The sequence below is a fragment of the Haematobia irritans genome, chromosome 1 (genome assembly GCF_050003625.1).
Source record: "Haematobia irritans isolate KBUSLIRL chromosome 1, ASM5000362v1, whole genome shotgun sequence".
NCBI classification, from domain to species: Eukaryota; Metazoa; Arthropoda; class Insecta; order Diptera; family Muscidae; genus Haematobia; species Haematobia irritans.
The window spans coordinates 71,347,363-71,372,303 of record NC_134397.1 but is presented as its reverse complement, the minus strand read 5'-3'; the positions used below and the strand labels follow the sequence as shown (position 1 = coordinate 71,372,303).

Below are 24,941 nucleotides of genomic sequence, written 5' to 3'. Positions count from 1 at the left end.
TTATACCAAAGAGCCTATTTATTTATTTTTTTTTCCATAAAAAAAAAAAAAAAAACTTTCAAAAATTTATTCGGAATTTTTGTGAAAAAATTAAGTTTTAATTTGGGACTTTTGGGACGAACGCATGTTAAGTTAAGGATAAGAACCAGAAAAATACTAACAATAATGATTTTCTTCAAATTTTTCACAAAGAGAACAACTAATAGTATGGTCAAGTGTGCTAAATTTGACTGAAATCTGTTCAGATATAGGTCCAATTTATATTTTTCGCCTGATTTAAATTAAAAACAAGTAAGGAAAGTCTAAAGTCGGGCGGGGCCGACTATATTATACCCTGCACCACTCTGTAGATCTAAATTTTTGATACCATATCACATCCGTCAAATGTGTTGGGGGGCTATATATAAAGATTTGTCCCAAATACATACATTTAAATATCACGCGATCTAGACAGAATTTGATACACTTCTAAAAAATCTATAGACTCAAAATTTAAGTCGGCTAATGCACTAGGGTGGAACACAATGTTAGTAAAAAAAAAAATATGGGAAACATTTAAATCTGAAGCAATTTTAAGGAAACTTCGCAAAAGTTTATTTATGATTTATCGCTCGGTATATATGTATTAGAAGTTTAGGAAAATTAGAGTCATTTTTACAACTTTTCGACTAAGCAGTGGCGATTTTACAAGGAAAATGTTGGTATTTTGACCATTTTTGTCGAGATCAGAAAAACATATATATGGGAGATATATCTAAATCTGAACCGATCTCAACCAAATTTGGCTCGCATAGCAACAATGCTAATTCTACTCTCTGTGCAAAATTTCAACTAAATCGGAGTTAAAAATTGGCCTCTGTGGTCATATGAGTGGAAATCGGGCGAAAGCTATATATGGGAGATATATCTAAATCTGAACCGATCTCAACCAAATTTGGCACGCATAGCTACAATGCTAATTCTACTCCCTGTGCAAAATTTCAACTAAATCGGAGCAAAAAATTGGCCTCTGTGGTCTACGAGTGAAAATCGGGCGAAAGCTATATATGGGAGATATATCTAAATCTGAACCGATTTCAACCAAATTTGGCACGCATAGCAACAATGCTAATTCTACTCTCTGTGCAAAATTTCAACTAAATCGGAGGAAAAAATTGGCCTCTGTGGTCATATGAGTGTAAATCGGGCGAAAGCTATATATGGGAGCTATATCTAAATCTGAACCGATTTCAACCAAATTTGGCACGCATAGCTACAATGCTAATTCTATTCCCTGTGCAAAATTTCAACCAAATTGGAGAAAAAACTCTGGCTTCTGGGACCGTATTAGTCCATATCGGGCGAAAGATATATATGGGAGCTATATCTAAATCTGAACCGATTTCAATAAAATTTTGCACATTTGACTATACTACCAATTGTACTCCCTGCGCAAAATTTAAACCAAATTGGGGTAATACTCAGGCTTCTAGGGCCGTATAAGTGCATATCGGGCGAAAGATATATATGGGAGCTATATCTAAATCTGAACCGATTTCTTCCAAAATCAATAGGGTTCTATTTTGACCCAAAACACATACTTGTGCCAAATTCGAAGTCGATTGGCCTTAAATTACTACCTAATCCCTTGGTTACAAAAATGTGTTCACGGACAGACGGACAGACGGACATGGCTATATCGACTCAGGAGCCCACCCTAAGTATTTTTGTCAAAGACACCATGTGTCTATCTCGTCTCCTTCTGGATGTTGCAAACATATGCACTAACTTATAATACCCTGTTCCACAGTGTGGCGCAGGGTATAAAAAATTAGTGGGATCAATTAATTTCGTAATTGAATAAGAACATTTTTCTGTATACTCGTACCAACAATGAACAATTTAAGGGAGTATTTGGCAGACACAAGGAATTTAGTAACTTGAATAGTTCATTAATTATATTGAGCAAAAATAAAATCAAGCGGATATGAAATGATTACCTCCATTCAACAAATCTCAATGAAAGCTCGCTTGAAATGGAAAGAAATATGGAAATTGACTAAGAATTATATAATAGGAAAGCTTCCCAATAAAGGCTTTTACAACAGCCTATACCCCTTTCCATTTCACCTCCAGCTACGGCACGTACAGTAGAGAGCAAAACCGAGTACGGGTTATCACTTTTTGCAGTCTCTATTAAATAGAAAATGTCTCGTAAGGCCCACAGAGATTGGGTCGTTGATGACTGGAAATGGTCAGATCAAACAAAACTAAACCGTTTGTACAATTCCGGTTATAGTACTGGAATGGACTGTATTGTTAGTTTGATGCTCCCAGAATCATAAAAAGATATAAGAAAACACAGTACAAATTTCAGTTGAGTGAACTCTCTATTTCACTAAAGCCAATTTAACTTTATATTAGTTCATAGAATCATTATGTTTGGAAAAAGTTTACTTTACTCAAATAATTTTTTGCGTACGTTAATTAAATGAACTAAAAAACAGGAAAAAATTATACAAAAATAAAGCATAAAGGTTTCCTAATTTCGTATTTCTCACAAAATAGTTCTTTATTTCTTTAAATTTGTAAATTTTACCAAAAATGTGTCCATCATGAACTTCGTATGGCACTAAAGACATTCTTGCAATTTTGAACTCCAAGATTTCTCTTAAAACTACAAAATTTTCTTTAACAAGTGCAAAAACTTAGTTATGTCTAATAAATTTTCTTGAATTTGTCGAAAAATATTTACTTATTTTTACCATATCGGAGTGATGCCAGCGCTTGTAATACTGTTTAGTTAAAATTTTCTAAAAAAAATCAAAATTTTCTAAAATTAATCGAAAGTTATCTTTCCTGGTGGGTTCACTGTTTTTTCAGTGTATGAGTGGCAGCGGCTTACCCTTCTAATTGTCTATGCACAAGTAAAATTTACAAGTTAAGCCAAGATTTCCAAAGGGTCAGACATTGTTATTTAGAACAAAACAACAATTAAATTTAACGAATATGTTCAAGCTAAATGAATGAAAGCTTTCCCCGTGAAGCGGGGAAAGATTCTAGAGTTGCCGCTTAGTTAAAATTAATTGAGGCATTTTCGTAGTAATTCATATTCAATTCAATTTAATGCCAATTACAATTAATTTTCTTACTTCAATGGATTACAATTATCTAAGTAAACATTAAAATAAACAGATAATTTCGAATTTCAATTCAATTTTAGTAAAGTTCAATTCAGGGATTTGGTTTAGTGGTTGGAACTGAGTTCAACACCGTTTTTAATCGGATACAATAGAACATTACTGGTAACGACCTCCGAACATTACTGGTAATGACCTGATAATAACTGTTTAACTGAGGGGGAATGTGTCACCAGGAATCCAACAAGAGGTGAGGGCAAAGGCGGGGAATCGGTATTGAAAGAGTCGCCGAAATAAAGACCGCAATAGAAACCCAGCTAGGGTGATAAACTCTCAGCAAGACAAATATCGGTTTATGCTCCCAGCAATGATGATACAAAAAAACGAAAGAAAAACACAAACTGTTTTAGGATTTCGTTGAGGTGTAGGAATTTATTTCTTTCTTACGTCTTGTCAGTACAACAGTTGCTTACAAAAGAGACAGACTTCAAGTCATTTTAGCGGAAGTCTCATCATCAACAAATCTTTAAATTTCGACGAGATTCTAATAAATGTCAACCATAACAGAAACAAAAAAGTATCTGGGAATTTTCAATATAGAATCAGGATAAAAAAATTCATGCAAATAATAGGGAATTACATACAGATTGAGTTGAACATTCCGCCCCCCTTGCAGTATATCTGCAATGAGGGCTTTGAATAAAATAGGGATTATTACAACCATAATATTGAATAGATTAAGTGGTATATTATAACTATATTAGCGTTAAATTTCAAATTCAATTTTCAAATTCAATGTAACTTATATCTTGATGGGTGTATAAAAACAAAATAGTTTTTAAATATTCATGATTAATTATGTACAATTAATTTTAGTAAAAAGTTCATATTGGGAAAGAAATTCAGATGTGAAGAGATTGATTTACATTTAACTTTGTTCCTATTGTGCTTGGAGTGGTCATTCATGTCAGTGTCACGTAAAACATATAATTCACGTAGATATTGTGCCGTATATAGTCCAGCCATATATGGTATTCTGGGCTGAAGGTAACCCAGAGCGATTAAGTAGACCTTCGCTTATAACTCGTGAGTATAGGTCTATGCCTAAAATTATATCGATAGGTCCGGATTCGAAGAAACAAGGATCCGCAAGCACCATGTTATCAAAATGGGAGCATAAACTTTTGGGCAGAGATTTGACTGGTGTGTGTATCGAAATGCGGTTGTTCACTCTCAGGGTAACTTCTAGCTTTACGTTTCGATTATGAACTGATGATATGGTTATTGGACACATGGTCTCATCTTGCAAGGTTAGCGTGGTTAGTCGCAGTTGGCTCACGACTTTGGAGGAAATGGAGCTGTATCTTGATCCTGAATCCATTAGGCAACGTGCTTTGTAAATCTCTCTGGCACTTTCAATTTGTACGACCACTGTAGGTAGCAGTGTGGTAATGTTTTGCTTTAAAAGCGCCGATAAAGAGGTACTAGGACGTTCACTATGGCTGTGAGTAGATGGCGAACGACTTTCGGATTTGGAAACGGACTTGGACTTTTTTTTGGATTTTGTAGAGGAGGGAGTATCTGGATGTTGTTTGGATGAATTAGTGGATTTACGATGATTTGAATTGGATTGCTCTTTCATCCTCCGGTGCATGTGAAGCAAGGTATGATGCCGATCATGACAATAATTACAGCCAGTTGTAGTAAAACAAGATCCTTGCGAGTGTGAATGAGCCAAACAATTGTCGCAGTATCCATATTTCTTAACTGCTTCACATCTTTGGGTGATATTCATATTAAGAAATTGTTTACATTTCCGCAAAGGATGACTGTGACGACATATTCGGCATATATATTTATTAAGTAAGCGTCTGAGAGGAGAGTGGCGACGAGATGGTTGCTTTCTTTTGGTTTTTCCGTTGCGCATTTTAGTCTATGGTAGAGGAAAAGAGTAGACGTTGTTTAACAAAACCTTAGTGGGATGTTGTAGTTTCTTGTGATGTTAGTGGTGCATTTTGAGCGGAAGAGGGGTCGGTTGGCAGTACAACAATTTTTGTTATGGGTCTCGTAACCATGCCTTTTTCAGTATAAAGCTCAACCACACGTACTTTGCCATCAGGTCCTGGATAAACTTTATTTAATCGACCCATTCGCCATGCATTAGGAGGCAAGTTTTCATCCTTAATAATAACTATCAACCCTTCTTTCAAGTTTTCAGAGGGTGTCTTCCATTTATACCGCCCATGGAGTTCTTTGAGATACTCCTCTTTCCATCTTAAACAGAAATGTTGGTGGATGACACATAACCGCTGCCACCGATTGACGAGGGACATTGGAGCTTCGCGCATATTTGGGTCCATTGGCATAAGGATAGGAGAGCCTATAAGGAAGTGGCCTGGAGTTAAGGCGGATAGGTCGTTCGGATTCTGGGATGTAGCACACAATGGACGAGAGTTTAAACAAGCCTCAATTTTCGATAGTAACGTTTGGAATTCCTCAAAGGTATGCTTGAAGTTTCCAGCTACTTTCCGAAAATGAGACTTAAAACTCTTTACACCCGCTTCCCAGAGCCCGCCCATGTGCGGGGCTCCGGGGGGAATAAAATGCCATGTGATCTTCTGATGTGCATAATTAGCCTCTATAGCTTCTTGGGAAGTTCGAACAAAATTCTTGGCTAAGGTTTTTGCCGCTCCAACAAAATTGGTTCCATTATCGGAGTGAAGGTGGAGCGGGCAACCTCGGCGAGAAACGAATCTCTCGAATGCAGCAAGAAAAGTATTTGTTGAGAGGTCCGAGGTCGCCTCAAGATGGATTGCCTTCGTGGAAAAACATATGAAAACACAAACGTATCCTTTCGTGATTCGACAAGCTCGCCCAGAATAGTTTTTAATTTCAAAGGGCCCAGTGAAATCTAGCCCTGTGTGAGTGAAAGGTCTGGATATTTCCGACCTCTCTGGAGGTAAAGCAGACATTATTTGTCTTTGACATCTTTTTTTGTACAATATGCATGGTTTGCACTTATTTATGACACACTTTATAAAGTTTTTTGCCTTTATAATCCAAAATTGAGTCCGTATCAAACGCAAAACTAACTGGTTGCCTCCATGCAGCGAAATCTTGTGAACGAATTGAACTAATAAATGAGAAAAGCGACAATTGTATGGAATAATAATTGGATGTCGCTCGTTATAACTAAGTTGAGACGAATTGACAAGTCTTCCACAAATCCTCATAATGCCTTCAGAATCAAGGAAGGGATTAAGGCTCAGTAAAGGGCTGGAAGGAGAGATTGACTCTTTCGTAGAAAGAGCAAAATAGTCTCTTGGGAAATAAGCCTTTTGAGTCATAACAACTATTCGGTCCTGTGCCATCATCACTTCTGAAGTGGAAATGTTGATGGTTTCCCTTTTATAATTTGTGCGGAATTTCGGATGAGTTGCATGAAAAAAGCGATAAACGTATGAGATCACCCTTAAAGCCTTTTCGAGAGAAGAAAATCTTTCGAGGACATCGACAAAGGCAGTGAAATACAGAAAATTTACTTTTATGATTTTCCTCTCTATCTCAATAGGCTCATGAAATGTCCTCTCGAGCTTGGGCCAATGGTCGCTCTGATCCTGCAACCATGATGGGCCCTTCCACCATAAATTATTCTGTACAAGATCGCTTGGGTAAATCCCGCGACTTGCTAAGTCTGCTGGATTTGAATCTGATGGCACATGATACCAATTTGATGGAGCAATCACTTCGGAAATCTTTGATACCCTATTGGCCACAAATGTGGTCCAAAAACATGGTGGCTTGGCTAACCAAGAAAGGACAATGGTTGAATCAGTCCAGCAGAAAATGGAATAGCTTTTGATTTGTAGCTGGGGAATGAAATGATCAATCATTTCAGCCAACAGAGTTGCTCCACAAAGTTCGAGACGCGGAATCGAAAGCGTCTTGAGTGGGGCTACTTTTGTCTTACAACAAACTAAATGGGTGTAAATGGACTGCGCTCTTTTCACACGAATGTATAGGGCTGCAGAGTAAGCTTTCACAGAAGCATCGCTGAATCCATGAAATTCTATTTCGCTTAACGGTGTGTAATCGAACCATCTTGGTATTTGGATATGATTGATGGCACCATAGGCAGACTGAAAAGATTTCCATTTCAATAGGGAATCGGATGAGATTACCTCATCCCATTTTGTGCCTTCGGCCCAAATGTTTTGCATTATAATCTTCGCGATTATAATGACTGGAGCCAACCAACCGGCTGGATCAAACAGTTTCGCTATCTGTGACAATACTTCCCTCTTTGTATAATTGCAAGATTCAGGAAACGGGGATATGGAAAAAAAGAAGGAATCAGTTGAAGCATTCCATCGAATGCCCAATGTTTTGGCTGTACTTCTATCATCAAACTCCAAGAAATCTTCACAAAGAAGATCGCTTGGGGGGAGATCTGAAATTATATCTTTGGAGTTTGATGTCCACTTTCTCATGCTAAAGCCCGCGGATTTAAGAGCCTCCACCAATTGTGACCTGGCAGTAATCGCGTCAGATATTGAATAAGCCCCAGCCAAGGCATCGTCAACGTACATATAGTTCCTAAGTATTGTGGAAGCAAAGGGAAGTGTGTCTTTTACATCCTCAGCCAGTTGCATAATAGTGCGAATTGCCAAGAAAGGCGCACAATTTACCCCAAATGTAACGGTGGTCAACTCATAGTCCTGTATAGGCTCGCTAGGACTATGACGAAAAAGAACTCGCTGATAAGACCTGTGATTTGGATTTACCAGGACTTGCCTATACATTTTCGTTATGTCCCCATTAAAGACATAAGTGAAAAACCTCCATTTCAATATCAGAACTACCAAATCCTGCTGTAGGACAGGACCAGTGTATAAAATATCGTTAAGGCTGCGGCCGTTCGAAGAAGGTGACGATGCATTAAAGACCACTCTAACTTTCGTAGTGGTACTATCAGGTTTTATTACTGCATGGTGAGGCAAGTAATAAGAAACCATATCATTTGGGGTAGGAGGGGAAACTTTGGACATATGACCGAGTGATATGTACTCCATTAGTACTCTATCATATTCTTCCTTTAGCTCTGGGGATCGAAGAAGACGATTTTCATTCCGGAAAAATTGTGCCAAAGCACTACTTCTAGATTGGCCAATTCCAATTTTCCCAGAACTAGTTTCATCCTTGAATGGAAGAGATACGACGTACCTTCCTTCTGGATCCCTCACAGTCGTCGAAGTGTAGAGTGTCTCACAATACCTATCGGAAGAACTGTGAAAAGTTTTCTTTGGAAAGTCCTCCACCTCCCAAAACCGTGAGATATCTGCCTCTACAGATATCTCACAAAAATAGGAAACAATTGAGGTAGACGTAGGTGTAGAATGGGAAGGAACCGGGCCTGTTAGTATCCACCCAAATATTGTTTGTTGCGCCATCAAGGACCCGCAGATTTCTCGTTTAATACCGGGGAGCATGATGGAGGGAAGGAGATCGCCACCTATAAGAAGATCGATTTTTGAGCACTCAAAGAAACGCGGATCGGCCAAGTGAAGGTCGGGTAAATCCCCCAACAGATCGGGGTGTATTGTCCCCGAAGGAAGACAACTGGCCAAGTGTGGAACCACCAAAGCAGAAGCGGTGACCTCAACGCTATCATCGAGTCTAGAGCGCATTATTAATGAGCATTCCTTCTGGACTGATGCGGACATAGAGTAATTCAAGCCAGAAATTTTCGCACATGTCCTTTTGAATGGTAGTTTCAAAGTGTTAAATAACTTTTCAGAGACAAATGTCCCCTCTGAACCAGAGTCGATGAGGGCTCTTGCTGTATATACCAATCCATTATGGCATATACTAACCAATGCAGTACCCAAGAGAACTCCCTTGGACTGCATAGCGAAACAAGCTTGAACATTGCCCCCAGTGATAGTGGACTGTATGGGTGGTGTAGTAGACGGTGTGGCAGGGATTGATTTCTCCGTGTTTGTAGCCCCCTCATCCCTATGAAGAAGGGTATTGTGGCGTTTACTACATCTGTAGCACGAGAATTTACTATTACAGTTTTTCACAGAATGTAACCTTGAAAAACAGTTCAAACATAGGTTTCGCTTCTTTATCTCTGTTAGTCGCTGATTCACGCTCATGTCCAGGAATTTGGGACAATGTCGCACGACATGGGTTTCGCTTGGGCACAATCTGCACTTCAGCTCAGATACCTTGTTTTGAAAAGTTTTTAAAGTTCGTCCAACACTCTTAGGGACTGACTTTTCACTGTTGTGAGGCTTTGGAGTTCCGTTCAAAGGCAAATCTTTCCTCCGAATTTCGGTAACGGACTCCAAAGTTCTATGACGGTTAGTCAAGAAGGAATCTAAATTCGTCCATTTTGGTATCACAGTTTTGTCCGCTAATGTTTGCTCCCACAACGTTAGGGTTATATCCGGAAGCCTGTTGCAGCAAACAAATACAAAAATAGGATCCCAAGAGCCCACATCGATTTCATACAATTTAAGCAGGGATATGCATGCGTTCATGTCCCTCTGTAAATTCTTCAATGCTGTCCCCGACTCCGTCTGGATGGTGGGAAGATTGAACAAAGACTTGAGTTGCAGATTTACTAAAACCCGTCTGTTTTCGTATCGAGAACATAGATTGTCCCATGCCACTCGAAAGTTTTCGTTCGTGAGAGGAAGCTTTTTCACTATGTCGTGCGGTTCTCCTTTGGTCCTCTGACCCAGGTGAAATAGCTTTTCAACGGGACTAAGTCTGGAGTTTGAAATGCAAACCGCTGAGAATACATCTCGAAAAGTAGGCCAAGACTGGTAGTCTCCGCTAAAAATGGGAATTTCGCAGGGAGGTAATTTGAATCCATGTGCCTCTTTCGGTGGCGAGGCGGAAGACTTAGAAGGCATGACCTGTAGCCGTTCTCCTAATTGTTCATTGCAACGACAATAAGTCGCGTAGGCGCTCTTGAACTTTGATCTCACGGTCTCGACCTCATTGGCCGTCTCGTCATCGTTCCTGGCCTTCCCGGAGTCCTTGGACCCACCCGAGTCATCTCCAAGCGCTGCCCTCTCAGCAGCTTCGACTTCTAAATCAGACAAGCATTGCTCGTATACCAATCTAAGTCTCTCCCACATGTCTTTGATCTCCGCTTTATGGATTTCGATTACATAGGGGGAAGAAAACAACGCGTCTTTGTCGTTGAGTTCTGCTTCGAACTCTACCAGACGATCTGAGAGTCGTATAAACTTCTCAAGTGACATCATAAATGATATTATGAATCCTCAAATGAGTCAAGATCGACTAAAAGTGTTGTGCGAAATCTATCAAGCAATCCGGGTCTTAATGAGAATAACCAAGAGATAAATGAATCAATATGCTCGCCCTTAGCTCGTTATATATGTATATATGGACGCGAGGCTATATTTACATGCATTCAGAGAGTATGTGTACCTATGTAAAATGACAGCAGTGTCGAAGGAAAAAAGATATTTCTAAAAGATACTGCACTGACGGGTGTATCTATGGTTCTAAGATGCTGACGTCATCAAACAGCTGTCTCATCAATGTCTCAAACGGTTTCGTAAAGCATAGCAGCAACCAAGGAAAAAGTACGATCAAATGAGACCATTGGATATACAGAATGAAGAGGTCACATTCACAAATTGTTCGCTAATATCCCAGACAAAAAGAGAATTGATCACAAGTAGATGGTTGAGCAATGTTATGAATATGGTGTACAAGAGGAAAAAAAATAGTGGAATATGTACAGAGTACACAAGAGTGTACAAGTACACAAAGAATGGAAATAGGCAATTAACGATAGGGAATAAAAATATCAATGTTATGAATATGGTGTACAAGAGAAAAAAATAATGAAACATGTACAGAGTACACAAGTATGTACAAGTACACAAGAATGAAAATAGGCAATTAACGATAGGGAATGAAAATATCAATGTCTTTGGAGAGAAAGTGATGGCAATTGCAAAACATATGGAGTTACGAATTACCATGGAACAGTCAAATTCAAAAAATATAGTAAAGTATAGTGTGGATATGAATAATAAACAAAATATTAGATCATGGAGAAATTGTGGAGAGAGATTGAGGAAAGAAATGTAGAAATCCGATATAGGTCATCGACGAAATCATGAAATACGTGGTTGCTTAAATCCCAGTGATTTAATCATACATTTTCCATCATTGTTATGCTCCACAAAGAGGAGAATGACAGACATCAAAAAACACTTCTTCTAATGTGATTGCACTCAAAACCAGTTTAACGTTAAGCGTGAGAGTAACTTTAAACATGAGATGTTATGATGTAAATATAAGAAGGGGTTTCAGTACAAGGGATTGGGTGATGTTAGAGGGGAGCAAGCTGATGTGGTGGAATCGAAGCGTGGATTGGAGAGAGGATTGTGGGGAACAATGAATGGGAATATATTGGAAATGAAAAGCGAGCTATGGAGAAATCATTATCATACATACATAAGCATATATCAACAGCGCACAATGTTGTTAGTAACAGGGCTGCTGGATATGTGTTTGATCATGTTAGTAACAGAATGTTTTGGATCGATATAGTGTGTTCAAGCCGCTTGTAATTGCACAAAAAAAAATGTATGCAAATACAAACAACTGCATAAATTAAAGATCTCTGGAAAAAACCTTCAAGCTGAATGATGGAACTCACCGGTTTTCATAAATTCAACTTATCCACCTCGTACTCAAGATTCTCTTATGCCTTAAAACCATGTGCTCCCGTCCTTTACGTTCATATTCTTGCGCTTCTAAATTATTATATTCCTGCGCTTTTAAATTATTATATTCGTGCGCTTTTAAATTATTAAAAATAACTTCGTTGTAAAACCACCACTAGCCATAAAATTCTTTTCAAAATTTATATTCTCACACGTGGTTTTGTCAATTTACGCGATCCAAGAAAATCACCCACTCACTTCAAAGCACAATATAAAGACTGACTAGGAACATAAAGTAAAAATGTAAACCAACCTGTTTGTCCTCAGCTTCGGTTGTGGAACGACGGAATTGATGTCTTCGAGAGAGTTTTCCAAATATGTATGTAGTCGCGTCGGTGGATCTGGTTCGAAATTGGACCAAATGTTTAACTGAGGGGGAATGTGTCACCAGGAATCCAACAAGAGGTGAGGGCAAAGGCGGGGAATCGGTATTGAAAGAGTCGCCGAAATAAAGACCGCAATAGAAACCCAGCTAGGGTGATAAACTCTCAGCAAGACAAATATCGGTTTATGCTCCCAGCAATGATGATACAAAAAAACGAAAGAAAAACACAAACTGTTTTAGGATTTCGTTGAGGTGTAGGAATTTATTTCTTTCTTACGTCTTGTCAGTACAACAGTTGCTTACAAAAGAGACAGACTTCAAGTCATTTTAGCGGAAGTCTCATCATCAACAAATCTTTAAATTTCGACGAGATTCTAATAAATGTCAACCATAACAGAAACAAAAAAGTATCTGGGAATTTTCAATATAGAATCAGGATAAAAAAATTCATGCAAATAATAGGGAATTACATACAGATTGAGTTGAACAATAACAAAGTCTCCAAAAACACCACATCACACAAACCGTTAAACATAAAGTTGGAAGCTTCATGGTATTTACGGGAATAGTGACACATTTGGCCGTTGGTTAGTGATAAGGAATCATGAAAAAATGAGACTACCATGATATTGTGCAATCAAATTTGCCTGAGTTTGTGGAGGTTTGCGACTACCTTGAGGATCAAGTTCTTTTTCAAAAAGACGGCAAACCCACCAAGCATACTTACAAAATAGTAAGAAAATGGTTTCCGGAGCACAGTTCTCAAATGATCAAAAGGCTACCACAAAGCCCCGATTTCAATCACATTGGTCTGGGTATAAAAAAAAAAAAAAAAACTTTGTAGAAGTATGTCAAGATGAGTTCAAACCATGAACCTTTATATATACACTATGTCAAAAAATTGTCCACACACCAATTTGTTAAAATTTTAATTTTGATTTTATTCGATCTTCTTTTATTCGACAAATTATTCAAGCTTGATCTTTTAAATACAATTTACTTGAAACGAATCGGCCATATAGTTTCTGAGATACAATGAAATATAGCTTTAACAGTTTGGTGTACGAACAATTGTTTGAGATAGTGTAACTAATAACACATTTGAAATACTATCGAAAGTGTGGTTCAGGGTATAATATAGTCGGCCCCGCCCGACTCTAGACTTTCCACACTTGTGTTGTAATCAATTATGGTTTTGTCCCTAATCAGTAATTGATACCATCATTTTGGTAATTGAAGCAATTTCAATTGAAAAATTTATGGGATCAATTAATTTGGTGATTGAATCAGAATTTTTTTTTTGCTGTATACCAATAATGAAGAATTTAAGAAAGTGTTTGGAAGACACAAGGCATTTAGGCATTCATCGAATTCTCCATTAATTATATTGAGCGGATATGGACTTATTACCTCCCTTCAACATAATTCAAATAAAGCTCGTTTGAAATGGAAATAAATATGGAAATTGTCTATGAATTATATATGTATAATAGAAACGCCTCCCAGGTAGAGGTGTGCACGTGAGTAATATTTTGCTCACGCTCATGCACAGTCACGCACGAAAATCCTTTTAATGTCGTGACTTAGAAAAATGTCGTGACTCACAAAAAACCTCGTGACTCACGGATAATTTTATGAGTGATTTACCTATAGAACCTGACTGAAAACATGAGTATGGATAAAATCGAGTGCGTTATAAAACTTTTAAATACCACCTAGGATGTCACTAAAATTATAAATGAATTCAACTCGTAAGCGGCATTATTTTCGTAAACGTGTTTTTCCGAAATTCGTTACTCACGCACACTCACGATGATATTACTTTCGTGATTCACGCTCACGCACGACATTTGGTTGGTTAATCACGCTTACGCACACTTACGCCGTTGCCGTCAGCGTGACTCACGACTCACGCGTGAGCCACGACAATTTCGTGTCACGTGCACACCTCTACTTCCAGGAAAGGTTTTTACAAAGATATAGGTTCCATTTTACCGCCAGTTCCAAACATATATTCAAACATATAAACCAACACATACATATACATATTGTCATATAACCATCTAGTAAATGTATTTGTCCACAGACTATGCATAATGGATAATTACTTTTTTTATTTTGGTAGTGTTAATTACCAAGTCATTCGCCCTTCATCACTCCATACCCTACAATGGTAAATAACCAAACCATTAATCCCAACAAAATCTACCTCTTCCTCGTCCTTTCTATCATGACATTTCACCCATAGCATAGCAGAGGAATGTGGAACAATTTCACCACATCTGTATTCAAAAAGAGTACTTACATCTCCATTCCATTACGAAATCTTTTGAAGATGATGCCAAAAAATGTGTTTTTTGTTTTTGTTGTTGTTGTCCGTTAGAATCATTAAAATATAAATTTTCAGTCTCTAATTTGACAGCTAAAAGGATACGGTCATCATTGTTGTCATCATAATTATAAAGGATTACCATTGACATATTTCAAAGATGGCGGAAGATTCAAATGAACCGTGTGGGCAAATAGGATCTCAATCAAGATAATTGCAAACAAGTACAGTGAAACCTTTGATAAGTTATGAGAGGCTTATTTTAATGTGTTAATATAGTAAACGTCCCCAGACATCTGTCCACTTTTGGGAGGTGTCCGGTTTTCACAGTGTCCCAGTTTGAGAGTTTTTACTTTATATAAAAACGGAAGTTTCGGTTCGATGTAACCACCATAAGGTATTAAGTAAAAAATTCTACTAAAAATGGTCGTTCACAATCACTTGTCTCTAATGAATTATGGACCCATACTAAAGTCTGATATAGGATATGGGTGTATCTGGGAGTATAGCCCTTTTAAAAAGTTTTTTTAACCCAAGGATTTTGGTATTGATTTCGAACCAAAAGAGCGGATAATTGTATTAAGGATGCATTTAAAACGCAATGCTCTTTTACCTTTACCGTTGATAAAAAACGTGGCTCAAAACGGGGCACAGGTTATATTAGTTATAGTGGTTGCCCGATATTTCAGTCTGACTTAGACAATCCAGGCCTTTGTGATACCACATTGGTACAGCCCAGAGATTCCAGGTCGGACTCAATAGCAAGAGACCTTCTTTTTTATAGCCGAGTTCCAAAGGAAGCTTTGAAATACTCCGAAATATGACTAACATTACTACACTCATAGAAAAAATATATCACGATTCGTTCATGAAAGTGAATCAACACACATGTGGTGTCAAACTGTAAACAGGCGGTGTCAATCTGACAACGATAAAATGACACCATGTGTTGTCAAAACAACAACCAGCGTTCATGATCTGAATACGTTATGGTTACGGCTTTATAAACAAAATAAAAAAAAAGATTTCCGCTAGCGTGACTCGAACCCGTGTTTTCTGCACCATACACGGATGAAAAAGGCTGTTTTTCATATGTTTGGCTATAAACATTATATGTTTGGAACACAAATTTTTAAACACAATATTTTTGAGTGCAAGCATATAATGTTCATAAACTAGCATAACATGTTTGGGACATATATGTTAATATGTTAGAACATATTATGTTTGGGACATAAAATGTTTGTAAATATAAAATGTTTGGATGCAAACATATATTAATTTAGAAATAGCCTATAAACATATATGTGTTTAGTAGCTTGGAGCGCTATTTAACAGGGAGCGATATTGAATTAAGTTGGTGGTTGTTGCTTGTTATTACAAAATTAACATTTTATTTTTCCTTGGGCAATTGATCAGCTACTTCTTTGATCCTTACAAACTGTGTGGTCCGCTGTTCGAATCCCCGTCCGGCAAAAGGTAAAATTAAAATAAAAAAAAAATCATACAATTGAATAATTTATTCTACAATGTTTATATTACAGAAAAAGGTGCTAAGAACTAAAAAATCTCGTGGCAGTGAGAAAGATGTTGGGGAATATACAATTGGGCAGAAACAAAATTTTGAGCATTCAGGTCGAAAACCTATGTTGTTAGCACCTATATTACCTGTTTATTTTCATAATTCATTATGATTGTAAATATATAAATAAATAAATAAAATTTTGAGCACAATATTGTTTGGGAGAATTTTTTTTAAGCATATAATATTTTTGGGTGCAAAATGCTTCCAAACATATAATATGTTCACATAATAACATATTGTTTTTTGGAAGACAACATTATTGAATTTGGATGCAAAAATACAAAATGTTTGAAACTTAGACTACCCAAACATATATTGTTTAGACTAATATGCTTTCAAACATATTATATATTGGAAGAGATCAAACATATAAATGTTTGGGCAATACCCAAAAATGTATATGCTTGAAGCAAAATATGTTTGGGAGTATATGTTACAGAAGCGATTTTTTGTGAGCGTGTACGCGTTAACAGTCGCCTTAGCACATTGCACCACCGTGGGAGTTGCCATAATAACGTCTAACGATTATTTTAAGACTTTTCATGGCCAAAGAAAAACGAATGCCATTCACGAAATCGTGAACGCCCGTGGACGAAATTGTGAAGATTCCGTTTTAATTTTTTGTGAACGTTTCCGTTTCATTTTGTCACCGTCCGTTCACGACAATGGAACGTAATTTTTTCTATTAGTGTAAGATTGTATAATCCAGCGCTGAAAAAGTTTTTAGTGTTTGGTCGAAACCGGAATTGAACCCATAACCTTTTGTATGCTAAGCGCGCGTACTAACCATTGCACCGCGTTGGCTCCCAACCTTACTCTCCTAACTGCCACAGGCCCAAAAGACCAACAGATTGACATCCGGAGATTTTGGTTGCCATTGTGCAGTAGAAATAAAGCGAGACCCCTCCTCATTGAGACACTTTTGGTTGACGCGTGCTGAGTGTGATGGTACTGAGTCCTATTGGAATCTTCACGGTCTGTTGCAAAAATCGTTATCTGCCTAGGGCTTCAATTCTATCTCTAGGATATTATCCCGATAATATTCGGCATTTATTTGGACTTCACGGTTGATGAATACAAGAGGGGAGCGACCACCGGCGCCGTTTGAGTTCTATTGGTCAATCGAAAGTGTACATTTTCAGCTGAGCTCTTTGAATAATAAACCCGGTCGTTGTGTTTGTTAACAAACTTCTCAATTTGGAATGGCTTGTCATCGGACAAAACCAAATTTGGTAACTCGTCACATTTGTGCACGCGAATCAACTCTGTGGCTCTTTTCAGTCTAACTAAAAAGAGCCTTTATGGAACTTCATTGGCTTTAGTCCAAGTTCATTTATCTCGATATGGATAGTTCACGTACAAGTTTTCTATCACTGCGGCATGGATTTTAATCATCTGTGGCTTTCACTTTTCGGATCATTTTTGGTTTTACCGTTTTTTTTGTCTTCTTTTTGGTCGCGATGCAACACTGCCAGTATCACGGTAATGAGCAATGGTGCGAGAAATAAAAGATTTATTCACACTTAAATGCTGGAAGGCTCCAACGATAGCCAGGAAGGGGGGGTTCGAGCCAAACATAAAGCACTAACACTCTTTAATTCCTTTAGGAATAACTTTATTTCTCAATGCAATAGATCAAAATGCTTTTGTAAGCTTGTAAAAATAAAATGAAATGTCAAATGAAATAAACCGAACACGTGGCAGGCGAGCACTTTAGAAATTATATCAACCTGAAGTTGGTTGCAATACATATCAACCATCCTGTGTGAGCTTGTTGACTTTATTATACACAGAAAAAAAGACAGTTGTAAAACTGATGCTAAATTTAACTTATATTTATTGCAAAAAAATATTTATTTTTAAAATTTGGTTTATTTTTAAAATTCTGTAAGAAATTTTCCCCAGCCCAACGATGTTTTCTTTATTCCAAGTATATATCAAAAATTTAATAAACTAAATGCCAGTAAAATGTCAATGACATACAAATAAGTGTTCTTCAATTCTAACTAAAACATAAGAAGTTTTTCGTACACTTCTCCTAAATTAGTATGGAAGAATTACATTATGGTTAAAATAGAAATGACCTGACGCCTAAGATTTTTTCATTATTTTTAGTTCATTTGGATGCGTTTCGTAAATGGTAGTGAAAAATCCTAAAAAGTCAGAAAATTTTTGTTAATTTTATGAAACCCAAAATTTGGTTTACAATTTATTTCAATTTTCGCACAAGGTAGTTCATTATACCCTTCACCACTACTGTGGTACAGGGTATAATAAGTTTGTGCATTTGTATGTAACTCCAAGAAGGAGTAATCATAGACCAACCTTTTAGTATACGGATCGGCTTAGAATTAAATTCTGAGTCGATTTAGCGATGTCCGTCTGTATGTCTGTCCGTCTGTCTGTCTGTCTGTCTGTCTGTCTGTCTGTCTGTCTGTCTGTCTGTCCGTCTGTCTGTCCGTCTGTCTGTTGATGTATTTTTGTGTGCAAAGTACAGCTCGCAGTTTTAGTCCGATTGTCCTAAAATTTGGTATAGGGTCCTGCTTCGGCGCAAAGACAATCCCTATTGATTTTGGAAAAAATCGGTTCAGATTTAGATATAGCTGCCATATATATTTTTCACCGATCTGGTCATAATTGGCGTGTATATCAACCGATCTTCCTCAAATTCCGTACATCCGAATATTTTATGGGTCTCGAAAAACTTGCAGAATATCAGCCAAATTGGTTCAGATTTAGATATAGCTCCCATATATAGCTTTCGCCCGATTTACACTCATTTGCCCACAGAGGCCAATTTTTTGCTCCGATTTAGTTGAAATTTTGCATATGGAGTAGAATTAGCATTGTAAGTATGCGTGCCAAATTTGGTTGAAATCGGTTCAGATTTGGATATATCTCCCATATATATAGCTTTCGCCCGATTTACACTCATTTGCCCACAGAGGCCAATTTTTTGCTCCGATTTAGTTGAAATTTTGCATATGGAGTAGAATTAGCATTGTAAGTATGCGTGCCAAATTTGGTTGAAATCGGTTCAGATTTGGATATATCTCCCATATATATATAGCTTTCGCCCGATTTACACTCATATGACCACAGAGGCCAATTTTTTGCTCCGATTTAGTTGAAATTTTGCACAGGGAGTAGAATTAGCATTGTAACTATTCGTACCAAATTTGGTTGAAATCGGTTCAGATTAAGATATATCTCCCATACATAGCTTTCGGCCGATTTACACTCATATGACCACAGAGGCCAATTTTTAACTCCGATTGAGTTAAAATTTTGCACAGAGAGTAGAATTAGCATTGCTGCTATGCGTGCCAAATTTGATTGAAATCGGTTCAGATTTAGATATAGCTCCCATATATATGTTTTTCTGATTTCGACAAAAATGGTCAAAATACCAACATTTTCCTTGTAAAATCGCCACTGCTTAGTCCAAAAGTTGTAAAAATGACTCTAATTTTTATAAACTTCTAATACATATATATCGAGCGATAAATCATAAATAAACTTTTGCGAAGTTTCCTTAAAATTGCTTCAGATTTAAATGTTTCACATATTTTTTTACTAATATTGTGTTCCACCCTAGTACATTAGCCAACTTAAATTTTGAGTCTATAGATTTTGTAAAAGTCTATCAAATTCTGTCAAAATCGAGTGATATTTAAATGTATGTATTTGGGACAAACCTTTATAAAGGGTGATTCTTTTGAGGTTAGGATTTTCATGCATTAGTATTTGACAGATCACGTGGGATTTCAGACATGGTGTCAAAGAGAAAGATGCTCAGTATGCTTTGACATTTCATCATGAATAGACTTACTAACGAGCAACGCTTGCAAATCATTGAATTTTATTACCAAAATCAGTGTTCGGTTCGAAATGTGTTTCGCGCTTTACGTCCGATTTATGGTCTACATAATCGACCAAGTGAGCAAACAATTAATGCGATTGTGACCAAGTTTCGCACTCATTTTACTTTATTGGACATTAAACCAACCACACGAATGCGTACAGTGCGTACAGAAGAGAATATTGCGTCTGTTTCTGAGAGTGTTGCTGAAGACCGTGAAATGTCGATTCGTCGCCGTTCGCAGCAATTGGGTTTGTGTTATTCGACCACATGGAAGATTTTACGCAAAGATCTTGGTGTAAAACCGTATAAAATACAGCTAGAAAAGTTGGCAGAAAATCCGCTTTTTTATCGACAAATTTTGTTCAGCGATGAGGCTCATTTCTGGTTGAATGGCTACGTAAATAAGCAAAATTGCCGCATTTGGAGTGAAGAGCAACCAGAAGCCGTTCAAGAACTGCCCATGCATCCCGAAAAATGCACTGTTTGGTGTGGTTTGTACGCTGGTGGAATCATTGGACCGTATTTTTTCAAAGATGCTGTTGGACGCAACGTTACGGTGAATGGCGATCGCTATCGTTCGATGCTAACAAACTTTTTGTTGCCAAAAATGGAAGAACTGAACTTGGTTGACATGTGGTTTCAACAATATGGCGCTACATGCCACACAGCTCGCGATTCTATGGCCATTTTGAGGGAAAACTTCGGAGAACAATTCATCTCAAGAAATGGACCGGTAAGTTGGCCACCAAGATCATGCGATTTGACGCCTTTAGACTATTTTTTGTGGGGCTACGTCAAGTCTAAAGTCTACAGAAATAAGCCAGCAACTATTCCAGCTTTGGAAGACAACATTTCCGAAGAAATTCGGGCTATTCCGGCCGAAATGCTCGAAAAAGTTGCCCAAAATTGGACTTTCCGAATGGACCACCTAAGACGCAGCCGCGGTCAACATTTAAATGAAATTATCTTCAAAAAGTAAATGTCATGGACCAATCTAACGTTTCAAATAAAGAACCGATGAGATTTTGCAAATTTTATGCGTTTTTTTTTTTTTTAAAAGTTATCAAGCTCTTAACAAATCACCCTTTATATAGCACCCAACACATTTGACGGATGTGATATGGTATCGAAAATTTAGATCTAAAAAGTGGTGCAGGGTATAATATAGTCGGTCCCGCCCGACTTTAGACTTCCCTTACTTGTTTTTCCTATAACATAGTTTACTTTTTTTCTTTGTATATTTATATCGAAACCAAAGCTTCGTTCTTGTGGCGATGTCCCTAAAAATGCATGGAATGATTGCCTATATAGAATTTCTTGGTATTTGTATAAATTAATATTCACCAGTAAATTGTCTATACTAATCCATATTCCATAGTAACAAATACCGCCACGTTTTCTAGCTCAAGATATCAAAAATCATAATCTCAGAAAAGAAGTTCATTGAAAATATTTTTGCATGTAAAGCAATAAACCAAACACTTTCATGTCTCTAACTAAGTCACAACTCCCAATATATAGGGGCATCGGGAATAGTTTTTTCATGTCTCATATGTCCCCCTTTGACATGCGATAGAATAGGCACAAAAAAAACGTCAATATGACACTAAACTACGTGACAGCACTTTAAAGAAGAAAAACAAAGGATCAACTTTTCAGTTGCTTTTTTGCTTTCTCATTGTAATCCGTACGACTGCATACCAATGCAAAAAATGTATTCTGATATTTATATGAATGTTGAAATGTTGTAATGTTGTAATGTCTGGAAAAAATGTCTGTAATATAAATGGAAAATTAGAATCGGCCGAAATGGGATAGTTGAGACTACAAAATGTAAATCCACATGTGCACGCTCACAAAAAATCGCTTCTGTAACATATACTCCCAAACATATTTTGCTTCAAACATATACATTTTTGGGTATTGCCCAAACATTTATATGTTTGATCTCTTCCAATATATAATATGTTTGAAAGCATATTGGTCTAAACAATATATGTTTGGGTAGTCTAAGTTCCAAACATTTTGTATTTTTGCATCCAAATTCAATAATGTTGTCTTCCAAAAAACAATATGTTATTATGTGAACATATAATATGTTTGGAAGCATTTTGCACCCAAAAATATTATATGCTTAAAAAAATCTCCCAAACAATATTGTGCTCAAAATTTTATTTATTTATTTATATATTTACAATCATAATGAATTATGAAAATAAACAGGTAATATAGGTGCTAACAACATAGGTTTTCGACCTGAATGCTCAAAATTTTGTTTCTGCCCAATTGTATATTCCCCCACATCTTTCTCACTTCCACGAGATTTTTTAGTTCTTAGCACCTTTTCTGTAATACAAACATTGTAGAAGAAATTATTCAATTGTATGATTTTTTTATTTTAATTTTACCTTTTGCCGGACGGGGATTCGAACAGCGGACCACACAGTTTGTAAGGATCAAAGAAGTAGCTGATCAATTGCCCAAGGAAAAATAAAATGTTAATTTTGTAATAACAAGCAACAACCAGCAACTTAATTCAATATCGCTCCCTGTTAAATAGCGCTCCAAGCTACTAAACACATATATGTTTATAGGCTATTTCTAAATTAATATATGTTTGCATCCAAGCATATTATATTTACAAACATTTTATGTCCCAAACATAATATGTTCTAACATATTAACATATATGTCCCAAACATGTTATGCTAGTTTATGAACATTATATGCTTGCACTCAAAAATATTGTGTTTAAAAATTTGTGTTCCAAACATATAATGTTTATAGCCAAACATATGAAAAACAGTCTTTTTCATCCGTGTGGGGAAAAAACAGAGAAAAACTTCGCACCATAGCAGCTCATCCGAAATTTCAAAGCAAGCAAAGCTAGGGACATTTAATCATTGCACTTTTTATCAACATATTCAAATATCGTTGGGCCTGGGGACAAGGTCTTAATATAAAGGAGATATTGAAGGTCCTTTTAGACACACCATATTATTAGGCCATATTATTGATCCACCAGGGAAATTAGAGCTGAAAACTGACTCAAGGAATCTTTAGGTAGCTTTCAACCGTTTAAGTACCGGTACATGATATGAAAATAAGGGAGAGACAAATTACTTTCATCTCAGAAGCGGAAAAATCATCTCACTGGGATGAAAAAGGATATCCATCCAATAAGCCTCATTCCTATTTAGGTCTCTGAAGGACTAATAGATATATTTGCTAAAACAAATATTTATTAAAGACTGTTCGCCAAAGCCAGTACCACCGTGGTCTAGTTAAAACCTCATTATCAGTCGGTAAATACACAACAGTGCCTTTCTAAACATCGAAGAAATGATCAATAACGAGACTCTAAGTTCAATAAAAAAATATAGTCACTTTGGAATGTTGATCAAAAGATACAATGACTGGATCCTAGCCAATGGAATTTTCCACTAATTGAAATTTTATAAAAAATATTGACAGTTTATAAAACAAAATAAAATCAAATATATAATGACTTTTTTTGATTAGCATGCCCGCCTGTGGCATGCCCGGTCGTGGGTTCGATTTCTGCTTCGACCGAACACCAAAAAGTTTTTCAGCGGTGGATTATCCCACCTCAGTAATGCTGGTGACATTTCTGAGGGTTTAAAAGCTTCTCTAAGTGGTTTCACTGCAATGTGGAACGCCGTTCGGATTCGGATATAAAAAGGAGGTCCCTTGTCATTGAGCTTAACATGGAATCGGGCAGCACTCAGTGATAAGACTGAACAATGGACTGAATAGTCTAAGTGAGCCTGATACATCGGGCTGCCACCTAGAAAATTTTGTCAAAATTTTATTCCTATAGAAAATTTTGTCAAAATTTTATTCCTATAGAAAATTTTGTCAAAACTTTATTTCTATAGAAAATTTTTTTAAATTTTATTTCTATAGAAAATGTTGTCAAAATTTTATTTCTATAGAAAATTTTATCAAAATTATATTTCTATATAAAAATTATACTTCTATAGAAAAGTTTGTCAAAATTGTATTTCTAGAGAAAGTTGTGAAGTACATAGTATCAGCTGGAAAGAAATATTTTGCAAAATCTACCAAAACATCGAGAATTCTACTAATCTACCAAACAGTAAAATATCTACCATTTTTGTAGAATTCTACCAACCGTGGCAACTGTGCAGGACACAGGATTTTATTTTGGGGGCCCAAGTGCTAATTTTTTAAGTTATTCAGTTTGGCTATGACATTTTTCTATAATTGTAATTTCGTGAGGATTCGGGCCCAAATTTTGCCCCTACGTCAATGTCCTCATTGATTGACACAATATATCCCATAAATAATGAAATGATCATCACCGCTCTTCTGGTTTATGTTTTGATATATAGATCTTATTGCACCCCGTAAGTTAGGTTAGGTTAGTGGCAGCCCGATATTTCAGGCTAACTTAGACTATTCAGTCCATTGTGATACCACAGTGGTGAGCGCTCTCTCTCTCTCTCTCTGGTATCACATAGTGCTGCCCGATTCTATGTTAAGCTCAATGACAAGGGACCTCCTTTCTATAGCCGAGTCCGAACGGCATGCCACATTGCGGTGAAATCACTTAGAGAAGCTTTGAAACACTAAGAAATGTCACCAGCATAATAAATCGCTGAAAAATTTTTTGGTGTTTGGTCGAAACTGGATTTGAACCCACGACCCTGTGTATGCAAGGCGGGCTTGCTAACCATTGCACCACTGTGGGGGAGAGCAAATAATTTTATATATATATATATATATATATATATATATATATATATATATATATATATATATATATATATATATATATATATATATATATATATATATATATATATATATATATATATATATATATATATATATATATATATATATATATATATATATATATATATATATATATATATATATATATATATATAT

General features: G+C 36.6%; 2 protein-coding genes across 2 annotated transcripts in view; both read right to left on the bottom strand.

The window, feature by feature from the left end:
- Rbp (RIMS binding protein) overlaps positions 1–24,941 on the bottom strand; it is a 270,060-nt gene that overhangs the window by 205,400 nt on the left and 39,719 nt on the right. The window lies entirely within an intron of this gene.
- LOC142226066 (uncharacterized) lies at positions 5,093–10,396 on the bottom strand. Its single transcript, XM_075295931.1, has one exon. The coding sequence runs from the start codon at positions 10,394–10,396 to the stop codon at positions 5,093–5,095; it is 5,304 nt and encodes a 1,767-aa protein (XP_075152046.1).